The 20837-nt window shown below is 41.4% G+C and overlaps 2 protein-coding genes across 7 annotated transcripts in view; both read right to left on the bottom strand.

The window, feature by feature from the left end:
- Nucleotides 1-20837, bottom strand: part of LOC113109177 (NACHT, LRR and PYD domains-containing protein 3-like) — a 1077877-nt gene that overhangs the window by 693347 nt on the left and 363693 nt on the right. The window lies entirely within an intron of this gene.
- LOC113109190 (lymphocyte cytosolic protein 1 (L-plastin)) lies at nt 481-16999 on the bottom strand. Its single transcript, XM_026272840.1, has 16 exons — nt 16874-16999; nt 14166-14255; nt 12942-13105; nt 12733-12856; nt 12520-12652; nt 11681-11762; nt 11438-11603; nt 11161-11303; nt 10966-11061; nt 10679-10874; nt 10236-10314; nt 8843-8957; nt 1921-2054; nt 1692-1812; nt 1487-1611; nt 481-989 (listed from the first exon to the last, which is right to left on the bottom strand). Exons 2-16 carry the CDS (start codon nt 14230-14232, stop codon nt 857-859), a joined length of 1878 nt encoding a protein of 625 aa, XP_026128625.1. The 5' UTR covers nt 14233-14255; nt 16874-16999; the 3' UTR covers nt 481-856.

Genomic DNA, 20837 nt, shown 5'->3' on the forward strand with positions numbered 1-20837 from the left:
CTGTTGTGATGAGTTTAAAGTTTAACTGTCCTGGTGAAATATAAGCTGTTTAAACTGAGTGCTATTCTGAGAGCATCACCTCGAAGCCCAGACTTCAGCTTTAAAGCTCGGTTTAACTGACTGAGACACAGCGCTCTGAAATATTATTGATCAGGAATACTGTGAACTCCAGAAGTCCATATAAACATCAGTGTGGTATTAGCAGAGTGAGTTAGGTTTCTTACAAATATTAAAAACATGTCTTTATGTTCTGTTTCTGGACTGGAGTGCTGTGGATCATTGTGATGTTTTTATCAGCTCATTCTGACGGCACCCATTCACTGCACAGCATCCATTGATAATAATAGATTCAAATAAAAAAATATCTTTTAATTTTATTCAATGGACCTGAGCTAACATTAGCAATGAACAGTTAGTTCGAGTCGGATCTTAGTAAGACGTCACCTCACAGTATGTTAGTAGAAAGAATCGTACAAAACACTGAGTTAAAAAATGTTTTTATTAGCACATTCACTTCCATTTGAACATGTACATCAGACTGAGACATGACCGTATTCAGGATCTGAACAGCTAAAGCTAAACCAGGCTGAGCTTGTTTCCAAAGACACACACAGACATGACCTTTGACCTTTGCTGTAGCACGGGTTAAGCCTGAGGTTAACGAAGACGAGCGCATCATTCAGGGTTTTAGTGAATCTTCATGTCATATTTATCATTGATTTATTATTGATCTGAGTATTAATGAGCTGAGCAGAACTTCCTGTGGTTCTCCTGATGTCTGTGTGATGTGTGTGAACCCCGTGACTGAGCAACCGCTCTTAAACATGAAGTCTGAAAGCAGTAGTCTCCAGCGCTTCTAGATGTGTCTCATCCCTCGAGCCATGAGGCAGGCGAACACCGTCATCACCATCTTGGGCTTGACCTCCACCAGGTCCTCGGGCAGAGCATACACCCGTGCTCCGATCTTCCTGGCCATGGAGATGGCGTACCTGAGAACACAGGTGAGACTGATCTTAGACAGGGATCAGTTCTGAGATCATACCTCACTACTCTGACTTTCCTCTAATTCTGACTTATATTACTCTGTTCGGGGTTTTTTTATTTGCAGTTTCTCGTAATTCTGACTTGTAATAATGAGTTTATATTTTACAATTCAGTTTTTTCTCTCAGTTCTGATTTTATGGTAAATCTGAGTTATTTTTCACAATTAAGTTTTCCTTTAATTCTGAGTTCATATTTCATAATTCTGAACTTTTCTCATAATTAAGTTCATATTTCACAATTTGACTTTTTTATTGCTATTCTGACTTTCTCAAAATACTGACTTTAAATCTCACAGTTCAGACTTTACCTCCAAATTTTTAGCTCATATCTCAATTCTGACTTTGAAGAAGATTGTAGTATTTTAAGGGAAACATGTTTTTCTGAGCGTCCCATTACTCCATCAGTTTGATGTTGATTGATATGCTAATGAGGAGTGACGTACTTTGCATTATTGAGCTTCTCTTCGTCTGTCAGGTCTTCTGTCTTGAGAAGGTCGTAGCGGATGGAGCCGGGCTGGATGGCATCAATCAGGTCCAGTACAGGCATGCTGGTGCTGATGGATCCGTCCTGCGGGATCAGAAGAGATCAGCTCAGTTCTGATAGAGAGGGAACGCATGTTTTCTTCAGGGTGAGCGTGAGCGTCTTACTTTAAAGCCGCTGATGGTGCCCTTGCCGGCCTGTGTGAGTGCGTCGTTCACCCAGGTCACGATGGTGTCGTCGTTCACCTTCTGCCCGTCGCCCAGATCCTCCAGGATGTTGAGTGTGTACCTGCAGACAGAAGATGAGCAGGCCTTCAGCAGTGTGTGGATCTCAAGTGTGTGAGTGTGTGTTTGTGTGTATCTGAAGCGTGTGATCACGTGTGTGTGTGTGTCTGACCTCCTCATGAGCTGCCAGAGCAGAGCGAGCGTCAGTGTCCGATTGCCTTCGTGTAGATCCTGACCAGCGATTCCCACCAGAGAGAACTTGGCCTCCTTCTTCCCCAGCTCCACTGCGTAGTTACAGTTCTCCAGCTGCAGCACACAATAATACAGTTACACATGTGTGCGAGTGTACGTGTGTGTGTGTGTGTGTGTGCGTGCGTGTGTGTGTGTGTGTGTGCACGCGTGCGTGTGTGTGCGTGCGTGTTTTCATTTTATATAATAAATGAATATAATTATTTGGTTACATTTTATTCATTTTTAAGGTACTTTGGTCATTTAGCCCCCTATTTGATTTCACGAGTTCACATCTACGTATATTAATACCGTAAGTTTATGCGTATTTGGCGTGCTGTCCGGGTGGAGGGCTCCGAGCTCGGGAAGTGGCCCGAACCCAGAGTACTCCCCCCGGTTGTGGTAAGAGTAGATGGATCTATAAGTGAGGAGAAATGGGGTGGAGGAGGGATGCTGAAAACGGTCAATGAACAGAGATAGGTTCTGCTGTCATTTATACCTTGTCATGAGTTGATTACTGATTGGTCTCCACTTGTGTTAATCAGGTTAATGAACTGCGACTGTTCCTCCCGAACTTTGTTATAAAACAGCATTTCACGAGTTCACATCTACGTATATTAATACCGTAAGTTTATGCGTATTTGGCGTGCTGTCCGGGTGGAGGGCTCCGAGCTCGGGAAGTGGCCCGAACCCAGAGTACTCCCCCCAAAACAAGAGAGCAAAAGGACAGCCGCCGGACTACGAACCCCCCAAAACGCAGAGATTTGGCGGGCTGACGTTTTTAGAAGTATGGTCGTTGACCAGGAGATCTCGCAATGCCTCTGGCAGAAGTAGAGGAGCAGGCAGGTCCTGTTGGTTAATAGTTGAGGAAGAAGCGGTTACGATGTCGGGAAGACAAGCTCCACCGTCTGCCTGCGAGGTGTAATGATATATTGACTAGATGCGTAATGTGTCCTCTGGGAGGCTGAGGCTCGCTGGACAGATAGAGGAAACAAATTATATTCCTGCGTCCACTGGGAGACTGAGGCTCGCTGGACGGGTAGAGGAAATGAATAGGTATTTACTGCGTCCGCTGAGAGACTAGCGCTCGCTGGACAGACATGGGACACCAATAGATATTTCTGTGTCCGCTGGGAGACTAGTGCTCGCTGGACAGGCAGGGGAAACTAATAGATATTACTGCATCCGCTGGGAGACTGAGGCTCGCTGGACAGATATGGGAGACGAATTATGTCCCTGCATCCGCTGGAAGACTGGGCTTGCTGGACGAAGAACAGGAAGAGATGGATGCATACTGCGTCCGCTGAGAGACTAGTGCTCGCTGGACAGGCAGAGGAAAAATAGGTATTTACGGTGTCCGCTGGGAGACTGATAGCCTGACTACGACAGACTTCCTACTTCCGCTCAATTTTATTTCGCTTCTGTACTCAGTCTGATACAGCGTCAGAGCTTTCGGTTTGCCACCGGTCTGGAAACAGCCGGGCCAATCAACGAGCGGAGGGCGGGCTGAGAGCCGTGACGTAGATGCTAAGCGCCGAGTTTTACATTGTAGGTTAGAGAAATCGAAAACCGAAACGACCGCGGAAATGGGAAACGAGACACGGGATGCAATTCGCTTTGTTATGGAGAACATTCAACTCTTTTTCAAACTGAAGCCAGAACAAGAAGAGTGTTTAACAACAGATTTACAGTGGAAGTTCAATCATAGATTTGAGTTCGATGCATGATGTCTGTGCTTCGATGCGGCTGTACAGGCGCATAACATACGTCATAACTAAACGTATCTGATTGGCTTACGGGTAACCAATGATTTTAAACTTCAGACAAGTGCCCCCTAGCGAGAGAGAAAACACTTCTCTATTATGCCATTGCAGACTCTGCTACTTCACTTTGCTTCGTAGACAGAGTCTGGTATTACCAGGCTAGGAGACTGAGGCCCACTGGACAAACAGAGGAAAAATAGATGTTATTGAGTCCGCTGTGAGACTAGTGCTCGCGGACTGATAGAGACATAGGTATTTTCTGCGTCCGCTGGGAGACTGAGGCTAGCTGGACAGACAGAGGAAAGAAAATAATAATGAAAATAGATATTTACTGCGTCCGCTGAGAGATTTGTGCTCGCTGGACGGACAGTGGAAACGGATCAATATTTACTGCGTCCGCTGAGAGACTGGTGCTCGCTGGACGGACAGTGGAAACAAATAAATATTTACTGCGTCCGCTGAGAGACTGGTGCTCGCTGGACGGACAGTGGAAACAAATAAATATTTACTGCGTCCGCTGAGAGACTGGTGCTCGCTGGACGGACAGTGGAAACGGATAAATATTTGCTGCGTCCGCTGAGAGACTGAGGCTCGCTGGACGGGCAGTGGAAACGGATAAATATTTACTGCGTCCGCTGAGAGACTGGTGCTCGCTGGACGGATAGTGGAAACGGATAAATATTTACTGCGTCCGCTGAGAGACTGGTGCTCGCTGGACGGGCAGTGGAAACGAATAAATATTTGCTGCGTCCGCTGAGAGACTGGTGCTCGCTGGACGGGCAGTGGAAACGAATAAATATTTGCTGCGTCCGCTGAGAGACTGGTGCTCGCTGGACGGACAGTGGAAACGAATGAATATTTACTGCGTCCGCTGAGAGACTGGTGCTCGCTGGACGGGCAGTGGAAACGAATAAATATTTACTGCGTCTGCTGACAAACTTGTGCTCGCTGGACATGCGGGGGAAAACAGAGCAGATAATATATATATTTATTTATTTATTTATTTATTTTATTTTATTTTTTATTTTTTTCAGCGCGTCCGCACCGCATCGAGTTGAAAATATCTCAACTTTTCAGAATGCCGCAGCGCAAGAATATCAGACCTGAACCAGGAAGTTGGTCACCAGATCACAGGGTAACCAGTTAAACTGCATGGAGACACCGGAGAGCGCCTAGATGTTTTCTCTGAGGTGCTCGCTCATCGCAGTTGTGCTGCCGTGGTACACCATATCGGTTTTGCAAAGGGAACAAAGAGCCATTTTATTTGTCCTCTGTTTAAAGTATTCTCATACTTTTAATAACAGTGGTCTCGGTTTGTGAAGAAAGTTGCATTCTATTATTCGCAGTATGCCATTATGCGAGATGTAAACAGTGTGACGCGTTCACGCATTTCACACGCGTCAATGTATTTTGTAGTCGACGTAAACGATGATGTCGACGCGTCGTTGCAGCACTAATTAGTGGTGGAAATTATGATTCTTTCTAGAGATTCGTTCATTTTCAGTTCATTCACCAAAATGATTCATTCAGATTCGTCCAGTGATGATTTCTTCGTTTTACGCAAAATGTGCCACCAGGCGGAAAAAAAAAAGAGTGTATTATGTCTTAAGTCAACGAACGCGTTCACTTGTTACAAAAGCTGATCTGGCTTTATTAAAATGTGTGTGTAATCGCATTCAATATATAAAGTCTAATTGAGTTGTTCAGATGAACAAAGCACAAGGTTTCTTGCCTAATTAGCGTTTTAATTGTTTGGTCAAACAGTTTGTATATTATAAATTCACATCCATAAATCGGGGATTAAACCTTTCTTTTACGGTCTATGGATTAAACGTGGAGTTGCTAAATATCAAAACGAGCGTATGTGCACAGTACTGTACCTATAACTGCGCTTTGCATTTTCGAGATTGACATGCTAAGTAGCAGACTAACCCGGTTTACTCTAATTTCGTTCACGAACAAGGTAAGCTATGTGCCAGTTCATTTTCATTCACGAACGACATGTATCCGTTCATTCAGTTCGTTCACGAATGACATGTGTGCCAGTTCAGTAATTTCACTCACGAACGATAAGATCTCTAGATCTAGTTCAGACTCATATGAAACTCGTTCATTGAAGGGCGTATTCGTTACTACATTCAACGAATCACATACTCTGTCACCTCATACTCGAAGGCTATCGGCTCGAGGTTGAGTAATTCTTTGACAGGATGAAATGGTTGTTACCCGGTTCACTGAGCTGCGCATGCGCTGCTTATAGCGCCGCGCTGCTATGGAGGGAGAAACTTCATTGAACGAGAAATATGAGTCAGTGGATAACATGAGCGATTCGTTCACCTAAAGATTCGTTCAGCTAAAAGATTTGTTCAAAAGAACGATTCGTTCATGGACGACACGTCACTAGTCCTAATGGATACATTTGGAACACTGGTTTCACGTTGTAGTATAGACTGTGGAAACAGAGGCTTCTGAAAACTATGAATGTCATTATACAATGAATATCATTATGTCTGTAAAACATACCAAGACATGATTATGGCAATAACATTAATTGCAGTTATGTGCTATTCACTTCCAAGCAATTCTAAAGATATTTACTTGCATGCTTTTCATATTACAGTCCTAGAAAGACAACAGAATTTTACTCACACTGCTGTCCTGCGGCAAAACGAGGGTAGTGATCACGCCAGTAGATGGTGAAATATGCCCCTAAATAAATTGGTCCTGCCAGAATAATTGAATGAAACTTATGTCTGTAAAACCTCAGTGAGGTTTAAACGTGCACGGTAAGGCAGGTAATATCTTTGGACATTTCCGTGTGGATGATGACTACGTCATAGCCTCATTTAACAACTTTAAGCCTCCTTTCCACAGCACACGGCATTTGGAAACGATTGTCGCATACTGGTCGTGCAGCAACTGTTACCTTGACGTGTTCAACATGGTAAAATTAATAATCAGTGTTGGGCAGTAGCGTCGCTACAAGCAGCGAAGCTAGTTTGACTACATTTCTCAGTAGCTTGGTCGTAGCTTCGCTACTTTCTGAATCGAATAGCTTTTCAGTAGCGAAGCTACTTTTACCAAGTAGTGCGGTAGCTTCCACACAAGCTACATTTCGCAAGCATTTCTGAAGCTCAAACTCAAATCGGGAAATACAACTGCTAATATCGCTGATCCTGGATCAGTAGTGACGCTCTTGTTCGCGTTTAAGGTGGATGCAACCAATCATCTTTATGATGCATTACCGCCACCTTCTGCTCCGGATGGTACCACTCCTTGGCCAGTCACGCAAAAAATTATTTGATGAAATGATGGCATGGGATGAGGTCGGAGAACATTTAATCCCGAGGAGTGAGTCGCCGTGGCCGTACCTCGACAAGTACATGACACTGACCGAGATAACAGAGAGAAAATATGTTTTCAGATGCTGCTTGTAAAAATTAACAGGGACCCCCTTACGATTATTGTGATATATGTAATATATTATTTTCCTTTTTATTTCTAATATTTATAATTTAAATACATTTAATAATAGTTAACAAGATATAGGTAATTCTGACCTCGCACCGATAGATCTGATTAGAATACATCACATCCGGTCGGGCGTTCGCCCACGGTCTAATCGTGGAAGTGTAAATATTTGTACGCATCCGAGACTCAATTTGGATCTGAAATTCCACATGCGTATGTGATCGAATCTCCACGTGGCTCCCGCACTACTTTCTAGCCGAAAACCTGTATTTAGCGTTTTCACCTGAAAATGTATTAATTTATGATGCACGGTCTGTGCCGCTAGAGGAGGCGGCCTCAAACTGCGCCTCGGCCGGAAAAGCCGCGGTGAAGGGCTGAGCCGCGGCTGGAAGTGAGAGAGGCCTGCTGCTGCTGCAGTAGGAACTGAGGAGCGGGCTGGTTGGGTGCCTGCTGGAGCTGCGATTCCAGCGATCAAAGAGAGCCCGGTCTTGATCGGATCGAGCGTGGTGTCGAGCGAGGTAAGCTCGGCTTGCACGGTCTATTGGCCACGACGTGTGGCTTGGCGAGAAGAGCAACTGTCGCGATGACGTTTGATGGTGCTCAACTGCCGTGTTTAATGATCATGGGTGTCAGAAAAAGTAGCATTTCTGAAAAAATCCCCGGTATGGATCTCCTTGCTGGAAGGAAAATCGGGTCTGTGATGAGAAGACAGACAGCGCGAACCGGGATGCTGAAAACGGTCAATGAACAGAGATAGGTTCTGCTGTCATTTATACCTTGTCATGAGTTGATTACTGATTGGTCTCCACTTGTGTTAATCAGGTTAATGAACTGCGACTGTTCCTCCCGAACTTTGTTATAAAACAGCATTTAATTTTATTAAATTGTTATTTATTTATTTCCATTTAGTAATTTTAGTGCTTAAGCTTAATCTAAATGAAAGTTTACTATTATAGTTAAAAAGATAAATTATATTTTTTGGAAATATTTTGATTTCGCTTCTATTTTTATCTTTTCAGTTTTCTTTGTATATTTTTTATCATTTTATTATTGTCTTTTTTTATTATTGTTTGGTTTTTATTTCTTTTTATTTAATTTTAGTTCAGGTTTAATTTTTATTTATTTTATTTACAGTGAGTAATGTTTGTAGTGCTTCAGATTAAAATAAAAAATAAATTAAGGAAACACATTTATGTATCATTAACATTAACTATGTCATAATATTTCCATTTACTTTATTTGAGCTTTACTTCGATTTATAGAATGTTGGCGGGAAACAAGTCTCTTCTGAATGAATTATCATTAGATAATTAATAAAGTTGCAGAATCTTTTTTTTTCTGTGCTGTATGAAAAACAACGAATGTAGATGCAAAAAGTTATGCAAAATAAATGCTTTTGCTAAATAGCCAGCATAAAGAAGTGATGGAAATTAAAATGATAATTATTTAATTATAAATAAAAAATCTATCAAATATTTTATAATTATAAATATATATGTATAAAATATGTTTGTCTGTTTTGTTTTTCATCTTAAGTGTGTGATATTGTAATATAGGTGCTAGGTGGAGGTGAAGGCAGGAGTTCACTCGTCCCCTCGCTGCTCGTGTTTCTCTCTCGTGATGCACTTGTACCTTCTTCATGTTGCTGCCCAGTTTAGTATACGGTGGTTTGTTGACTTTGTCCCAGTCCACAGGAACCTTGATCTTCTCATAGAGCTGGAAGATGACCAGAGCATCGGACAGATCCCTGAAGAACACAGAGAACACCGTGAGCTCGAGCAGCACAGCGCCACCTGCTGGACACTAAACACACTACAGGCTGCTCCAGAGAAACTCAAACTTTTCTCAAGTGTTGCATGGACACATTGTTGTGCTTACTGTGTTCTTGTGTCTGTATTGTGTGGCTTTCAGTTTTAGTTTAATAAGTAGTAATGTGTGGCCAGCTGAATTAAATTATGTGGAATCGGGGAGTATATATTATATATGTCCTCTAGTACTTCACTCTATTTCTATTCCAGGTGCTCGCTGGTGTTAACAAACAGACTTTCTTTCCTCTGTTAATACTCATTCAAGTCTCAACCTCATGGCCTTGCACCATTTCTTTAATTCAGAAACTAACATTAAAGCTGCGGTAGGGAACTTTTGACGCTCTAGCGGTTAATAAACAGAACTGCTTGCGTCTTGCGGAAGAACATCGTAGCCGGAACTACTTCTCTCTGTTTATGTCTATGAAGAATCACAAAGGTACTGTGTTACTCCGCCGCGGTACCCCCGAAGCAATCTAAAATAGTCCGAACATAAACACTTATTATAGATGTACTCTAGTGATTCAGGACAAGCCAAAAACACGGTTTGGAAAATGGATTCATGGTGTACTCGCTTATTATATACATTTTGTATACTTTGAAAACAAAAAAAAAAAGTTACGGAGCGCAGCTCTGATTGGTTGTTTCTTACCACTATCACTAGGGTGCACCTGTAATAAGTGTTTATATTCGGACTATTTTAGATTGCTTCGGGGATACCGCGGCGGAGTAACCCAGTACCTTTGTGATTCTTCATAGACATAAACAGAGAGAAGTAGTTCCGGCTGCGATGTTCTTCCGCAAGACGCAAGCAGTTCTGTTTATTAACCGCTAGAGCGTCAAAAGTTACCGACCGCAGCTTTAAGCTGAAACACAAAAGGATATATATATATATGAAATAAATCATGAATATGTAGCAGTGTATATATTATATAAATGCTCCTCTCTACGCGACTCATGTTTATGGACACTGAATATCTTTCCTGAGGTTAATGTCTTCAGAGAAAAACTAATAAAAATGTCAATGATTTTGACCCTTAAACACAGTCCTGGATAAAATCTAAAGTTTCAGCAAAAAAAAAAAAATATCCTGGTTGTCGAAATTTCAATGCATCACTTAGCTCACTGCAGTGCTTTAGCATCCCCTAATGTATTTTTGATTAGTTGTTATAATTGACCGTTAATCATAGACATGTTATTCTGCTGTGTTTGACACTCACACGTAGAGATGATTGACGCGTGGATTGACCCCCAGTGAGTTCATCCAGTTCCTGAAGGTTCGCTCCTCTCGGGTCTCTCCTGACACACATGAGAACATGATCACATCAGTTAACATCCTCTCTGGGAATACTGAGCTGCAGCTTTACATTATATTAAAATGATTCTTTGATGAATAGAAGGATCCAGGGATAGATGTATGGATATTTCTGAAATATTCTTTAGCTGATGAAAACAACTTCTGAACATGTTTCAGATCCCGTTATTAACTTTCCATCATGTTTCCAAACCTGTATGATGTTCTGAAGGGGCTGAGAGTGTTTCGGTTTCCATTTACTTGAATGAAAGTCAAGTTAAAGTAAATGAAAGTGGATGGGAACTGAAATGTTTTGGTGGAAACCTCTAGTTTTGTGTTGAGCAGAAGGTTATGGAGTGACGGACTCACCCTCGATGGAGCTCCAGTCGATGTCCTGGTTCTCAGGCTTCTTCAGAGCCGGGTACTTGTTGAAGAGGTTGGCCACGTAGGCCAGATTGAGTTTGGGGTTTCCTCGCACCACGTCTGTGGCCGTGACGAACTGACGGCACCCGAGACGGTCGGCCTGCTCCAGCATACACTCAGCTCTCTTCAGGTCATCTTTCTCCTGTGAGGATGAGACGATCGTGTGTTCTCAGTGCTGTCTCAGTGTGTGTGTGTGTTTGTGTTAATGATGAACTGATGAGCGCTTTCCTCACCCGGATCCCAGACATGTCGATGGGGATGGGCGGGATGCCCTCCTCGTCTCCTTTGGGTGCCACCTGGTTCAGGATGTTGTAGTAGGCCTTGGAGTCCTTCAGACGACAGTACAGATGAGGTTATGAGTGCTGTCTGCATCACAGCGCTTCCACACCATTGTGTCTGTGTCTGTGGTTCAGTGTCAGTGTGGTTACCTTGATGTCGGAGCTGAAGTTGTTGATCTTGGAGCAGCCGGCCTCCTCCAGGTGATAGTTAGCCCAGCGCAGGAGCAGCTCCTCAGGAGACAGCTTCACCAGATCCTCCAGAGTCTCTCCATCCCTGAGCAGAGCGATCAGAGCTGCACACACACACACACACACACACACAGCATTCATTAGATCAACGTACATGTCGTTTACTCGACAGAAACACACAAACCATCAAAGTTTCCTAGGGTTAGTATTTGGTTCTTGTTTTTGTAGTAGTTTGTACCTTCATTCCTGCTGATTTCGATGTCGGCGAACAGGCCGATCTTGATGACTTGCCACAGGAGTCCCAGCACTAAATGCTGCCTGCCCTCTTTCAGGTCCTCTGCTCCGATGTTGACCACGTGGCAGCCGATGGCGGAGGCCGAGTTCAGAGCCAGGTTCAGATTCTCCTGCACGTTCACACACGAACACCAGCATTAAACCCAATAAAGCAGCAGTGAGAGAGACCAGCAGATGGAGGACGCACCTGGATGGTGAAGGGGGTCAGCTTCTTCTTGTTGATGGTTCTCTCGTCGATAGTGTCCGGCACAGACAGGTTGATCATTTTACTGCGAACAGAGCGTAAACATATATGTGACCCTGGACCACAAAACCAGCCATAAGGGTCGATAAATCATCTCTCCATTGATGTGTGGTTTGTTAGGAGGACAATATTTGTCTGAGATACAACTATTTGAAAATCTGAAGGTGAAAAAAAAATCTAAATATTGAGAAAATCATCTTTAAAGGGATTGTTCACCCAAAAATGAAAATTAGATGTTTATCTGATTACACCCAGGGCATCCAAGATGTAGGTGACTTTGTTTCTTCAGTACAACAGAAACTGAGATTTTTAACTCAAACCGTTGCAGTCTGTCAGTCATATAATGTGAGTGGATTGGATTCACAGCTTTGAGAGTCAAAAAAACTCTCTCTCAGGTGAGCCACTGACACTCATAATTGAGATTGACTTGAGATAGGTGGCAGTAATGCTCTTATAAGTCTGCCATTCCCCATAAAGCAAGAAGAAGAAGAAGACGCATCACACGCTCAGAACAGTTCAGACATAGCTTGAATGAAAGATTCTTGCACAGACAGATCATTTAATGTCTTTATACATCAATTTACCGTCACCAGCTGCAGGGTTTAATTAGTTTTTTTGTGTATGTTTTTTGACTCTCATAGCTGTTATTCCCATCCACTAACATTATATGACTGACAGACTGCAACCGTTTCTGATGACTGCGTGTGTGCTGCAGGGACACACATGTCTGACAAGTGAAATACAGTTGTATTGAATGTAAAGGTGTTTCTGTGCTGCAGTACCAGAGCACGATGCCGTCGCCCACCGCGGTGAACAGATCGTCGGAGCTGGGATCCATGGGAAGAACATGCTGGCAGTCCGGATCCTTCTCCAGCGCTTTATTGACCCAGTTCACGAACGCCACCTTCTCCTCCTCTGCACACAGCACACAGAGCACAGTTAGAAAAACCTGGTTTTGAATCAAATCAAATCAGAGGTGTTTGTGTTGGTCTCACCGGAGTACGAGTGCTGTGTTCCAGACTGTTCCGAGGTTCCAGCCACTGAACAGATGCCCTCCTTCTTATTAATGGCTTTACGGAAGGTCTTGGCCACTTCTGAGCTCTTCAGGTCATGGACCACCTGAGGAAGAACGGGGTTTGCTTTATGTTTTTGCTTAAGAGAAGAGCAGCCAGTGGAGTACAGGAGCTGTGACCTTTGACCTGACCTTGGCGAACTCGTCGAAGGTGATCTTCCCGTCCTGGTTGAGGTCCATGGTCCGGCTGAGCTCCTGGACGATCTCACGCACACGATATCCCGGCAGAGGCAGGTTCGCCGCCTTGAAGAGATCGGTCAGCTCATTGGTGCAGATGTGACCATTACCGTCCACATCTGTGGGATGAGGTCAAAGGTCAGTACCAACACATGTTCTGAATCACTCTCATGAACTGACTCTTTTAATGAATTTCTCCCAAAAAAAACATTTAAATCTCTCAAATCCATTTGTAGATTTTGTTGTTTCAGTTTTCATTTTAGTTTTAATCTTTTTGTTTTGTATTTAGCTTTATTAGATTTTTCTAAATCTAAAATTGAGATTAAAGTCATGATATTTTGAGAATAAAGTCAAAATAGTTTGAAAATAAAGCCTAAATGTTTCAAGAACAAAGACAAAGTGTTTTGAGAATAAAGTCGAAATGTTTAAAGAATCAAATTGAAATGTTTTGAGAATAACGTCAAAATGTTTCGAGAATAAAATTTAAATGTTTCGAGAATTAATTTGAAATTACAAGAATCAAATCGAAATGTTTTGAGAATAAAGTCAAAATGTTTCGAGAATAAAGTAGAAATGTTTAAAGAATAAAGTTGAAACATTTTGAGAATAAAGTAGAAATGTTTAAAGAATAAAATCGAAACGTTTTGAGAATAAAGTTGAAGTGTTTTCAGAATAAAGTTTAATTTTTTGAGAATGAATTTGAAATTACAAGAATAAAGTCAAAATGTTTAAAGAATAAAGACAAAATGTTTAAAAAATGAAGTTGAAATGTTTCGAGAATAAAGTTGAAATGTTTTGAGAAATGTTATCATAATTTCGACTTTGTTCTCAAAATATTTGAACTTTTTTTATCGTAATTTTGACATAATGCTATTATACTACACTGTATACTAAATTATATTATACTAAAATACCATTTTCAGTTTTAGTAAACGATAGCAACACTGGTTTGAATCAGTGTAAATGAATCATGTTTACACTGTAATAAATAGCAATTTGATTAAAACTAAATTACTATTATTTTTTTAATGGAATGTGAATAAATGATTTGTGGAAAAGCACTAAAACTAAAAGAGTCATTAGCTGAGGAGGAATCGTTTAGAGGAATCAGATTTGAAGGAAGTTATTGATGAATCAGTCTGCTTCCTCTATTGTGTTTGACTGCTTCTCTTCACTCACCCACTTTACTGAAGGCCTCTCTCAGTTCCTCCATCTCCTCCGCTGGGATGTGTGATGTGCCCGCCATCTTCTGCTGTCTCAATAAATCACCTGTCAATCACAGACACAGAGTGTGTGTGTGTGTGTGTGTATCTGCTGCTGGAGATCTTCACTACACTGATAATGCAACAACACAATTTATCTTGCCGCACATTCTGCCGTCTGATTGGCCTGAGAGTGTTTTCTATAACAGTGTGAAGTGTGAAGATGAAAACATCCAGAGAAAGACTTGAGCAAGAGCTTCGCACCGGAAACACAGACAGCTGCTGTTGGTCTTCGAGTAACATCCTGTGGTTTGAGGAGGAGAAACTAGAACTACAGCTCAATATCAGCATAGGACACACTCGAGAACGACCAACGCAGAGCAACGCCGGTGAATATTACTGTACTTCACAGCAGTTATGACAAGAGTGAACAACAGTGAATGAAACATCAGCAGATCCCGTGAACAGGAAACGTTTTTGAAATGTTGTGGCAGGGTTATGAACAAACGTTCTTCCAGGATCTTTAATAGAACATTTATTCAGAGTTCTCTGCTCTTTAATGATGTTCTCTAAATGTTAGCACAACATTATTCATACACTGTTCATGGAATGTGTATTTTTGGAACGTTCTAGCTGGATGTTTATCTAGCATTTATTTTATGTTTCTACTTCAGAATGTTCAGAACATTCAAAGGTAACGTTCCCATGATGATATGAAAAAATTAATCAATGTAACTTTTCATTTAAAAGTTTTTAACATTCAGAAAAAGAAAAGAAAAATGCATTACTTAAGACGTTTGTAAAACATTCTTAGAACTAATTTTTGTTATCTGGTTATCTGGTCTTTAAAAACTTTCTCAAAACATTAACAGAAACAAATTTATAAATCGTTCATGGAACTTTTTTTTATTTCTGAAATGTTTGTCTAACATTTCTTAAATGTTATTGTTTCAGAACTTTCAGGGAAGTTTCAAAAGTAACGTTCTCACGATGTTTACGAAATGATACAATGTAACTTTCACTTAAAACAGTTTAAAAACATTTAAAGTACTAGATGTTTTTAGCATTTAGAGAACATGGAAAAGTAATGTTTGCAAAAGGATCAAATGGAAGGTTTACTAAACATTTTTAAAACATTAAAAAATACTGTCCATGTTGAACATTTGGAGGACATGCTGAAATCATGTTCTCGTCACTGGGGATTACGGCAATGTTCAAACTCAGTTTTGTTGGGTTGGGTTTGTACTTCCTGCTTGTGAAGGTCTGAGATGTTTCTGAGAGATGAGTGAGATCCTCTGAACACATTAACAAATGCAGGAATATGTCAGTGATCATGGAGGAGGTTTAAAGCTAAAGTTTTTATGTACTGAGAGCAAACTAACACAACTGTAAATCTGTTTTAAATAAGAGCTCATTTGTGTTTTGTTCATGTAAATCAGACAGACGCTCATATCAATGCGTTTAACATGCAAATACTGCTCTTTAAAGCGATGTCTGTTCACAGCAGTCAAACAATCAGGTACTGGTTTGCATCTTTTATGACACAGATAAGCGTTTTATTTTATCAGCACAAATGTTGCACTGAAAACTCCTTTATCTGTCTTTAAACACTTGAGCAACAGAACAACTGCTGCTTACTTCAGTATCGTTTCCAAATGTCTGTTTGCCATGTGCATCACATGCTCTGATCTTCCTCTTTCAGACATGTTTGTTTCACGCTGCCTGGCGATGGCCTAAATACTGATATATTGTGAATAATTGCTGCCACACATCAGAAACTGAAGTGTAGGTGTGAACGAAGCTTTAATGCTCAGAGATGAGAAAGAGCATATGCTGGAGATGGAGCTGCAGCTTTACATCAGAATGAATGCATTCGCTGCTCAGATCAACCACAGTTTCCTGTTTCACTTTAACAGCAGGGCAAAGCTTCACTTCTGCTTCAGATTACACTCAAAACCCCCCAACACTTATAAAACTGACACGTACATCACTGAACACACAGCGGCCCGAACCGCTCAGAGAACACACAAAACATGACATTCAACACCAAATTAAGATTAACCATTCTGAACCGGCACTGAAGAAACACTGGTGTAGCATCTATTTAACTCCTAGTAAATTTCTGTTATCCTAGTGAATTCCTAGTAAATTTAAAAAACACTTACAAAGAAATGATGAGTAACTCATAGAAAGATTAAAATAGTGTTTACTTGTAAAACACACTCCAATTTAGTTTTTCTACTTTATAATTTCACATTCAGTTCAATGTGTTATTTACCATTTCCTTTGTGAAATACCAATCATTTGTGAAATCTACGAGCAATTTGACTGAGTACTCCATTTTTTGTTCAGTGCAATGTCATGTGTAATAGAAAAACAAATTTAGTAAATTAAACAGCATTGCTGAATATAAGTATTTTTGCTATCAGCTGTTTGTATTTGACCACATGTCTGTATTTTGAAAGCTGTTGCATCAATATCAATCTAAACCTGAGAAGTCAAGAAACGAATGAAATGCATGAGAAATACGAACCTGCACAATCTCTATACATGTAAATATAAAGCTATGTCTGTGTTTAAGTAAGAACCGAAAGCTTGTGCGTTGTTCTGGATCTCTGTGTTTAGAAGAGTCAGCATGAGTTCAGCTCCAGAGATGATCAGAGATGTTAGAGGAGCTTCTCTTACCTGCAGACGGACGCTGGGCTTCAGGCTGTTTCTGAGTCTGGACGCGTTCAGAGGAGCTGCACCGACTCTATTCAAATGTGAGAGGAAGGAAGTGACTTACTGCGGCCTCCTCAACACTCGAAACAGGAACACACACACTCCATGTCTTTATAAGGTAAAACACTTGACATCTGCACACTCAAACAAACATGATGGACGTCTGACAGCGTTTGACACACTTCTGAGATTTGACAGCGCAGAGCTTTGATCTTCTGAATGGATCCATTCAAGAACATAACCACACGTTTGGATCAACTAACGTTATCATTTAAGAATCAGCTTATGATCTGCTGCAGTTTTTTTCCACATTCAAATAGTCCATCAGGTTTGTGTAAAAGGAAAAGTACAATCAAAACCAAAAATGTGCTGAAATGTGTTCATCCAAGATTAGGTGCATGAAATGGGTTAAATCTAGTATATCTAGTCATGGTAAACTGCCAAGTATCTTCAGGTTTGCCAGATATATGTGGAAATAACCTGAGCCCAGTTACAAAGAACAGTTCACTTCCAGTTAATTGTCTAGAAATACCCATGTAGATGGACATATACAGTAATCTGTGATGTGTCATGGACATCTCCAGCTGAAACACTGCTGGATGTGAGGACCAGTGGCCGGCAGACCCTTCACATGGTAATGACCAGCAGAGCCAGGAAAGTTTCACAAAACAGCGACAAAAAAGTCTTAATATCACTGAACTCAAATATAGTTAGGATTATCATTACAGAACATCTAGATTATGTGTGCAACCCTTGTTCCCTGATGGAGGGAATGGAGACGTTATGTCACGGTGACATATGGTGATTTACCTGGAAGCCCCAATCATCTCTGAATTTAAGAGAAAACACCAGTGGAGTGTGGCCCGTGGATTGTGCATACCTGAGCCACTCCTCATGCATATGGGTGTAAAGAGGCAACAGGTGCATCCACTCCTCAGATTTAATTCTGTGGAGCAGAGAACTTGACCCTGATGAGGTCGTGGCATGGGGACACATCCTCTTCATTCCCTCCATCGGGGAACAAGGGTTACGAATGTAATCTGTTGGTCAATACCAGTTGTGTTGTGACAGTATACAGGGTCCATGGGAAGCTCCACGACCTGAGCCCCGTCACAGTCCTGCAGCGCTGCAAATGTTGGTTTCAGACAAAAGCTGCACCGAGGTTGTTACCTTCACAGTGCCCCAGAGCAAATCAATGACCCAGGCACCCACAGAGACCACAGGCGATCACACCGCTGACAGATATAGCCAAGACACTGCTCATTTCACCACAGACATCTCTTAACAGAAGGGGTTTCGGCCTTCAATCAAAGTTTGCTTGAAGTCTTCCTTATTTGTTGTATGGCTTGGCAGTAATTGGCAAGCAAGCCTTCCAGAGAAGGGCACTACAGAAGCTATATCGTACTCGTAGTGAGGAATCATGTGGAGACGCTGATATAAACTGAGCCAGTCTCTGAGACCGGTTCCTCCTGAGAGGATCTCTGTTCACCAGCAGTGATTAATGTCCTCAGAAGGGACGTGTGACCGTGGAACTGCTCAATAGTTGTGTTTAATCAAAACTAGCAAAGAGTTTATATAGATTTATAATTATAAACTAGATACAGGCAAACAATACTTTCAAAAGATATCGCCCCTTATAGATATTTTATGTAAATAGTGTTTCAAATAGCACTGGTCTCCAATATATTTAACTCTTCATAACATAACATAAGCTTGCACAGCTCTGGGAAGAATCCACTTAACAGCATGTACAAACAAGACTGATTATTTATATTGTGTGAAGCTAATATATTTAATGTCACAAGTATATATAGATAGTGTCATGTTTGTCAGATAATGCTTCCTCTTTTCTACAGTGCCCTACACACAAAGACTGGCTCAGCTCATCTTTAGAGATTAGGAATGGAATCATCATTTCTAAAGGTTGTTGCAATGTTATATCCATTTTTAGCATTGTTTCACCTATCAAATTAAATATTTTCCTTTACTCAGCATATCCTGCAGGGTTTATAATGAGGCTAGAGGAATCAGTTCTTATAGTTTCTCTCTGGAAAGGCCCAGCTGAAACACTCAATCATGACTGTGGCAAGAAAAGGCAGAGCCAAAACATTAATTTTAGAAATAGACATGATGTAACGTCTTAAAGATATCATGTGATGCTATTTAACTTTTTCCTTTCTCTTTGGAGTGACACAAGCTCTTGGTGCATGAGGAAGATCTGTACAGTTGCAAAGAGTAAAGCCTCAAATCCAAAGAGATAATCTTTATAAAGTTAAGACTCGCCCAACGACTCGTGTAAACACACCCACACATCTCTACATCACTATGTGGGAAGATTTGCATAACTCCGCCCTAATGTGTGTGTCTGCTCCAGGTGTGTGTTCACGGTGTGTTCACTTCTCACTGCTGTGTGAGTGTGTGTGTGTGTGTGTGTGTGTGTGTGCGCTCCGGGTGTGTGTGTGTGTGTGTTCACTGCTGTGTGTGAGTGAGTGTGTGTGTGTGTGTGTGTGTGTGTGTGTCTGCTGCAGGTGTGTTCACTTCTCACTGCGGTGTGTGTGTGTGCGCGCTCCGGGTATGTGTGTGTGTTCACTGCTGTGTGTGAGTGAGTGTGTGTGTGTGTATGAGTGAGTGTGTGTGTGTGTGTGTCTGCTCCAGGTATGTGTTCACGGTGTGTTCACTTCTCACTGCGGTGTGTGTGTGTGTGTGTGTGTGCGTGCTCCGGGTGTGTGTGTGTGTTCACTGCTGTGTGTGAGTGAGTGTGTGTGTGTGTATGAGTGAGTGTGTGTGTGTGTGTGTGTGTGTGTGTGTCTGCTCCAGGTGTGTTCACTTCTCATTGCTGTGTGTGTGTGTGTGTGCTTCGGGTGTGTGTGTGTGTGTATGAGTGAGTGTGTGTGTGTGTGTGTGTGTGTGTGTGTCTGCTCCAGGTGTGTTCACTTCTCATTGCTGTGTGTGTGTGTGTGCTTCGGGTGTGTGTGTGTGTGTGCTTCGTGTGTGTGTGTTCCTGGTGTGTTCACTTCTCACTGCTGTGTGTGTGTACTTGGATGGATTAAATGCAGAGCACCAATTCTGAGTATGAGCAACCGTACATGGCAAATGTCATGACTTTCACTCTCAACAGCAAAATGTTATTTTTAGCAACATCATATGACCCTCTAAAGAGACTATTAGCCTTTAGTGATTATTATCCACATTGCTGTTGTTTTGCAGTTGCTAATCACATTTTAGAAACAGAAAGATCATTGTGCAGGACAGAAATGGTGCAGCTCAATGTAAGATGAAGATGTGAGGAATGGAGTCTGCTGGGACACTTAATTTCACGATATTTCCTGCATTTGTTTGAAATCCTTAATTCAATGTAGATGTTGGATGTAGATGTAGATGTTTTTAAATGTTGTTTTTTTATGTTTTGGATACTACAGGTGCTGGTCATAAAATTAGAATATCATCAAGAAGTTGATTTATTTCACTAATTCCATTCAAAAAGTCAAACTTGTTTATTATATTCATTCATTACACACAGACTGATATATTTCAAATGTTTATTTCTTTTAATTTTGATGATTATAACTGACAACTGAGGAAAATCCCAAACTCAGTATGTCAGAAAATTCATTTCCTTATTTGTCAAGTTTCACTTTTTGAATGGAATTAGTGAAATAAATCAACTTCTTGAGGGTATTTTTATTATATGACCAGCGCCTGTATATATATGTGCTGTGTTAGTTGAGTCAGGCCACGGAGGCAAGGCTGTGATCATCAGATGCGGTCAGCTGTCATCGCTCCAGTCACCTCCTCTCTTCTGTTAGACACGGGACGTGGCACCACTGCTCGGGAAGATGTTCGGTTTCCAAACATTCATTTTACATTAATTTAATAATCCAGTGTTTTGTTTGCACAAGGAGTCTATTAAAGTTAGTTTAGGTCCTTT

This window comes from Carassius auratus, chromosome 9 (genome assembly GCF_003368295.1).
Source record: "Carassius auratus strain Wakin chromosome 9, ASM336829v1, whole genome shotgun sequence".
NCBI classification, from domain to species: Eukaryota; Metazoa; Chordata; class Actinopteri; order Cypriniformes; family Cyprinidae; genus Carassius; species Carassius auratus.

What these genes read in the sequence shown, in the direction of transcription:
- LOC113109190 (XM_026272840.1), bottom strand. Translation starts at nt 14,232, where the DNA reads ATGGCGGGCACATCACACATCCCAGCGGAGGAGATGGAGGAACTGAGA. An exon ending in CGAAATCAGCAGGAATGAAG is followed by an intron (nt 11,304 to 11,437) that starts GTACAAACTACT and finishes GTGTGTGTGCAG; the next exon opens with CTCTGATCGCTCTGCTCAGG. An exon ending in GAGAAGCTCAATAATGCAAA is followed by an intron (nt 990 to 1,486) that starts GTACGTCACTCC and finishes CTGTGTTCTCAG; the next exon opens with GTACGCCATCTCCATGGCCA.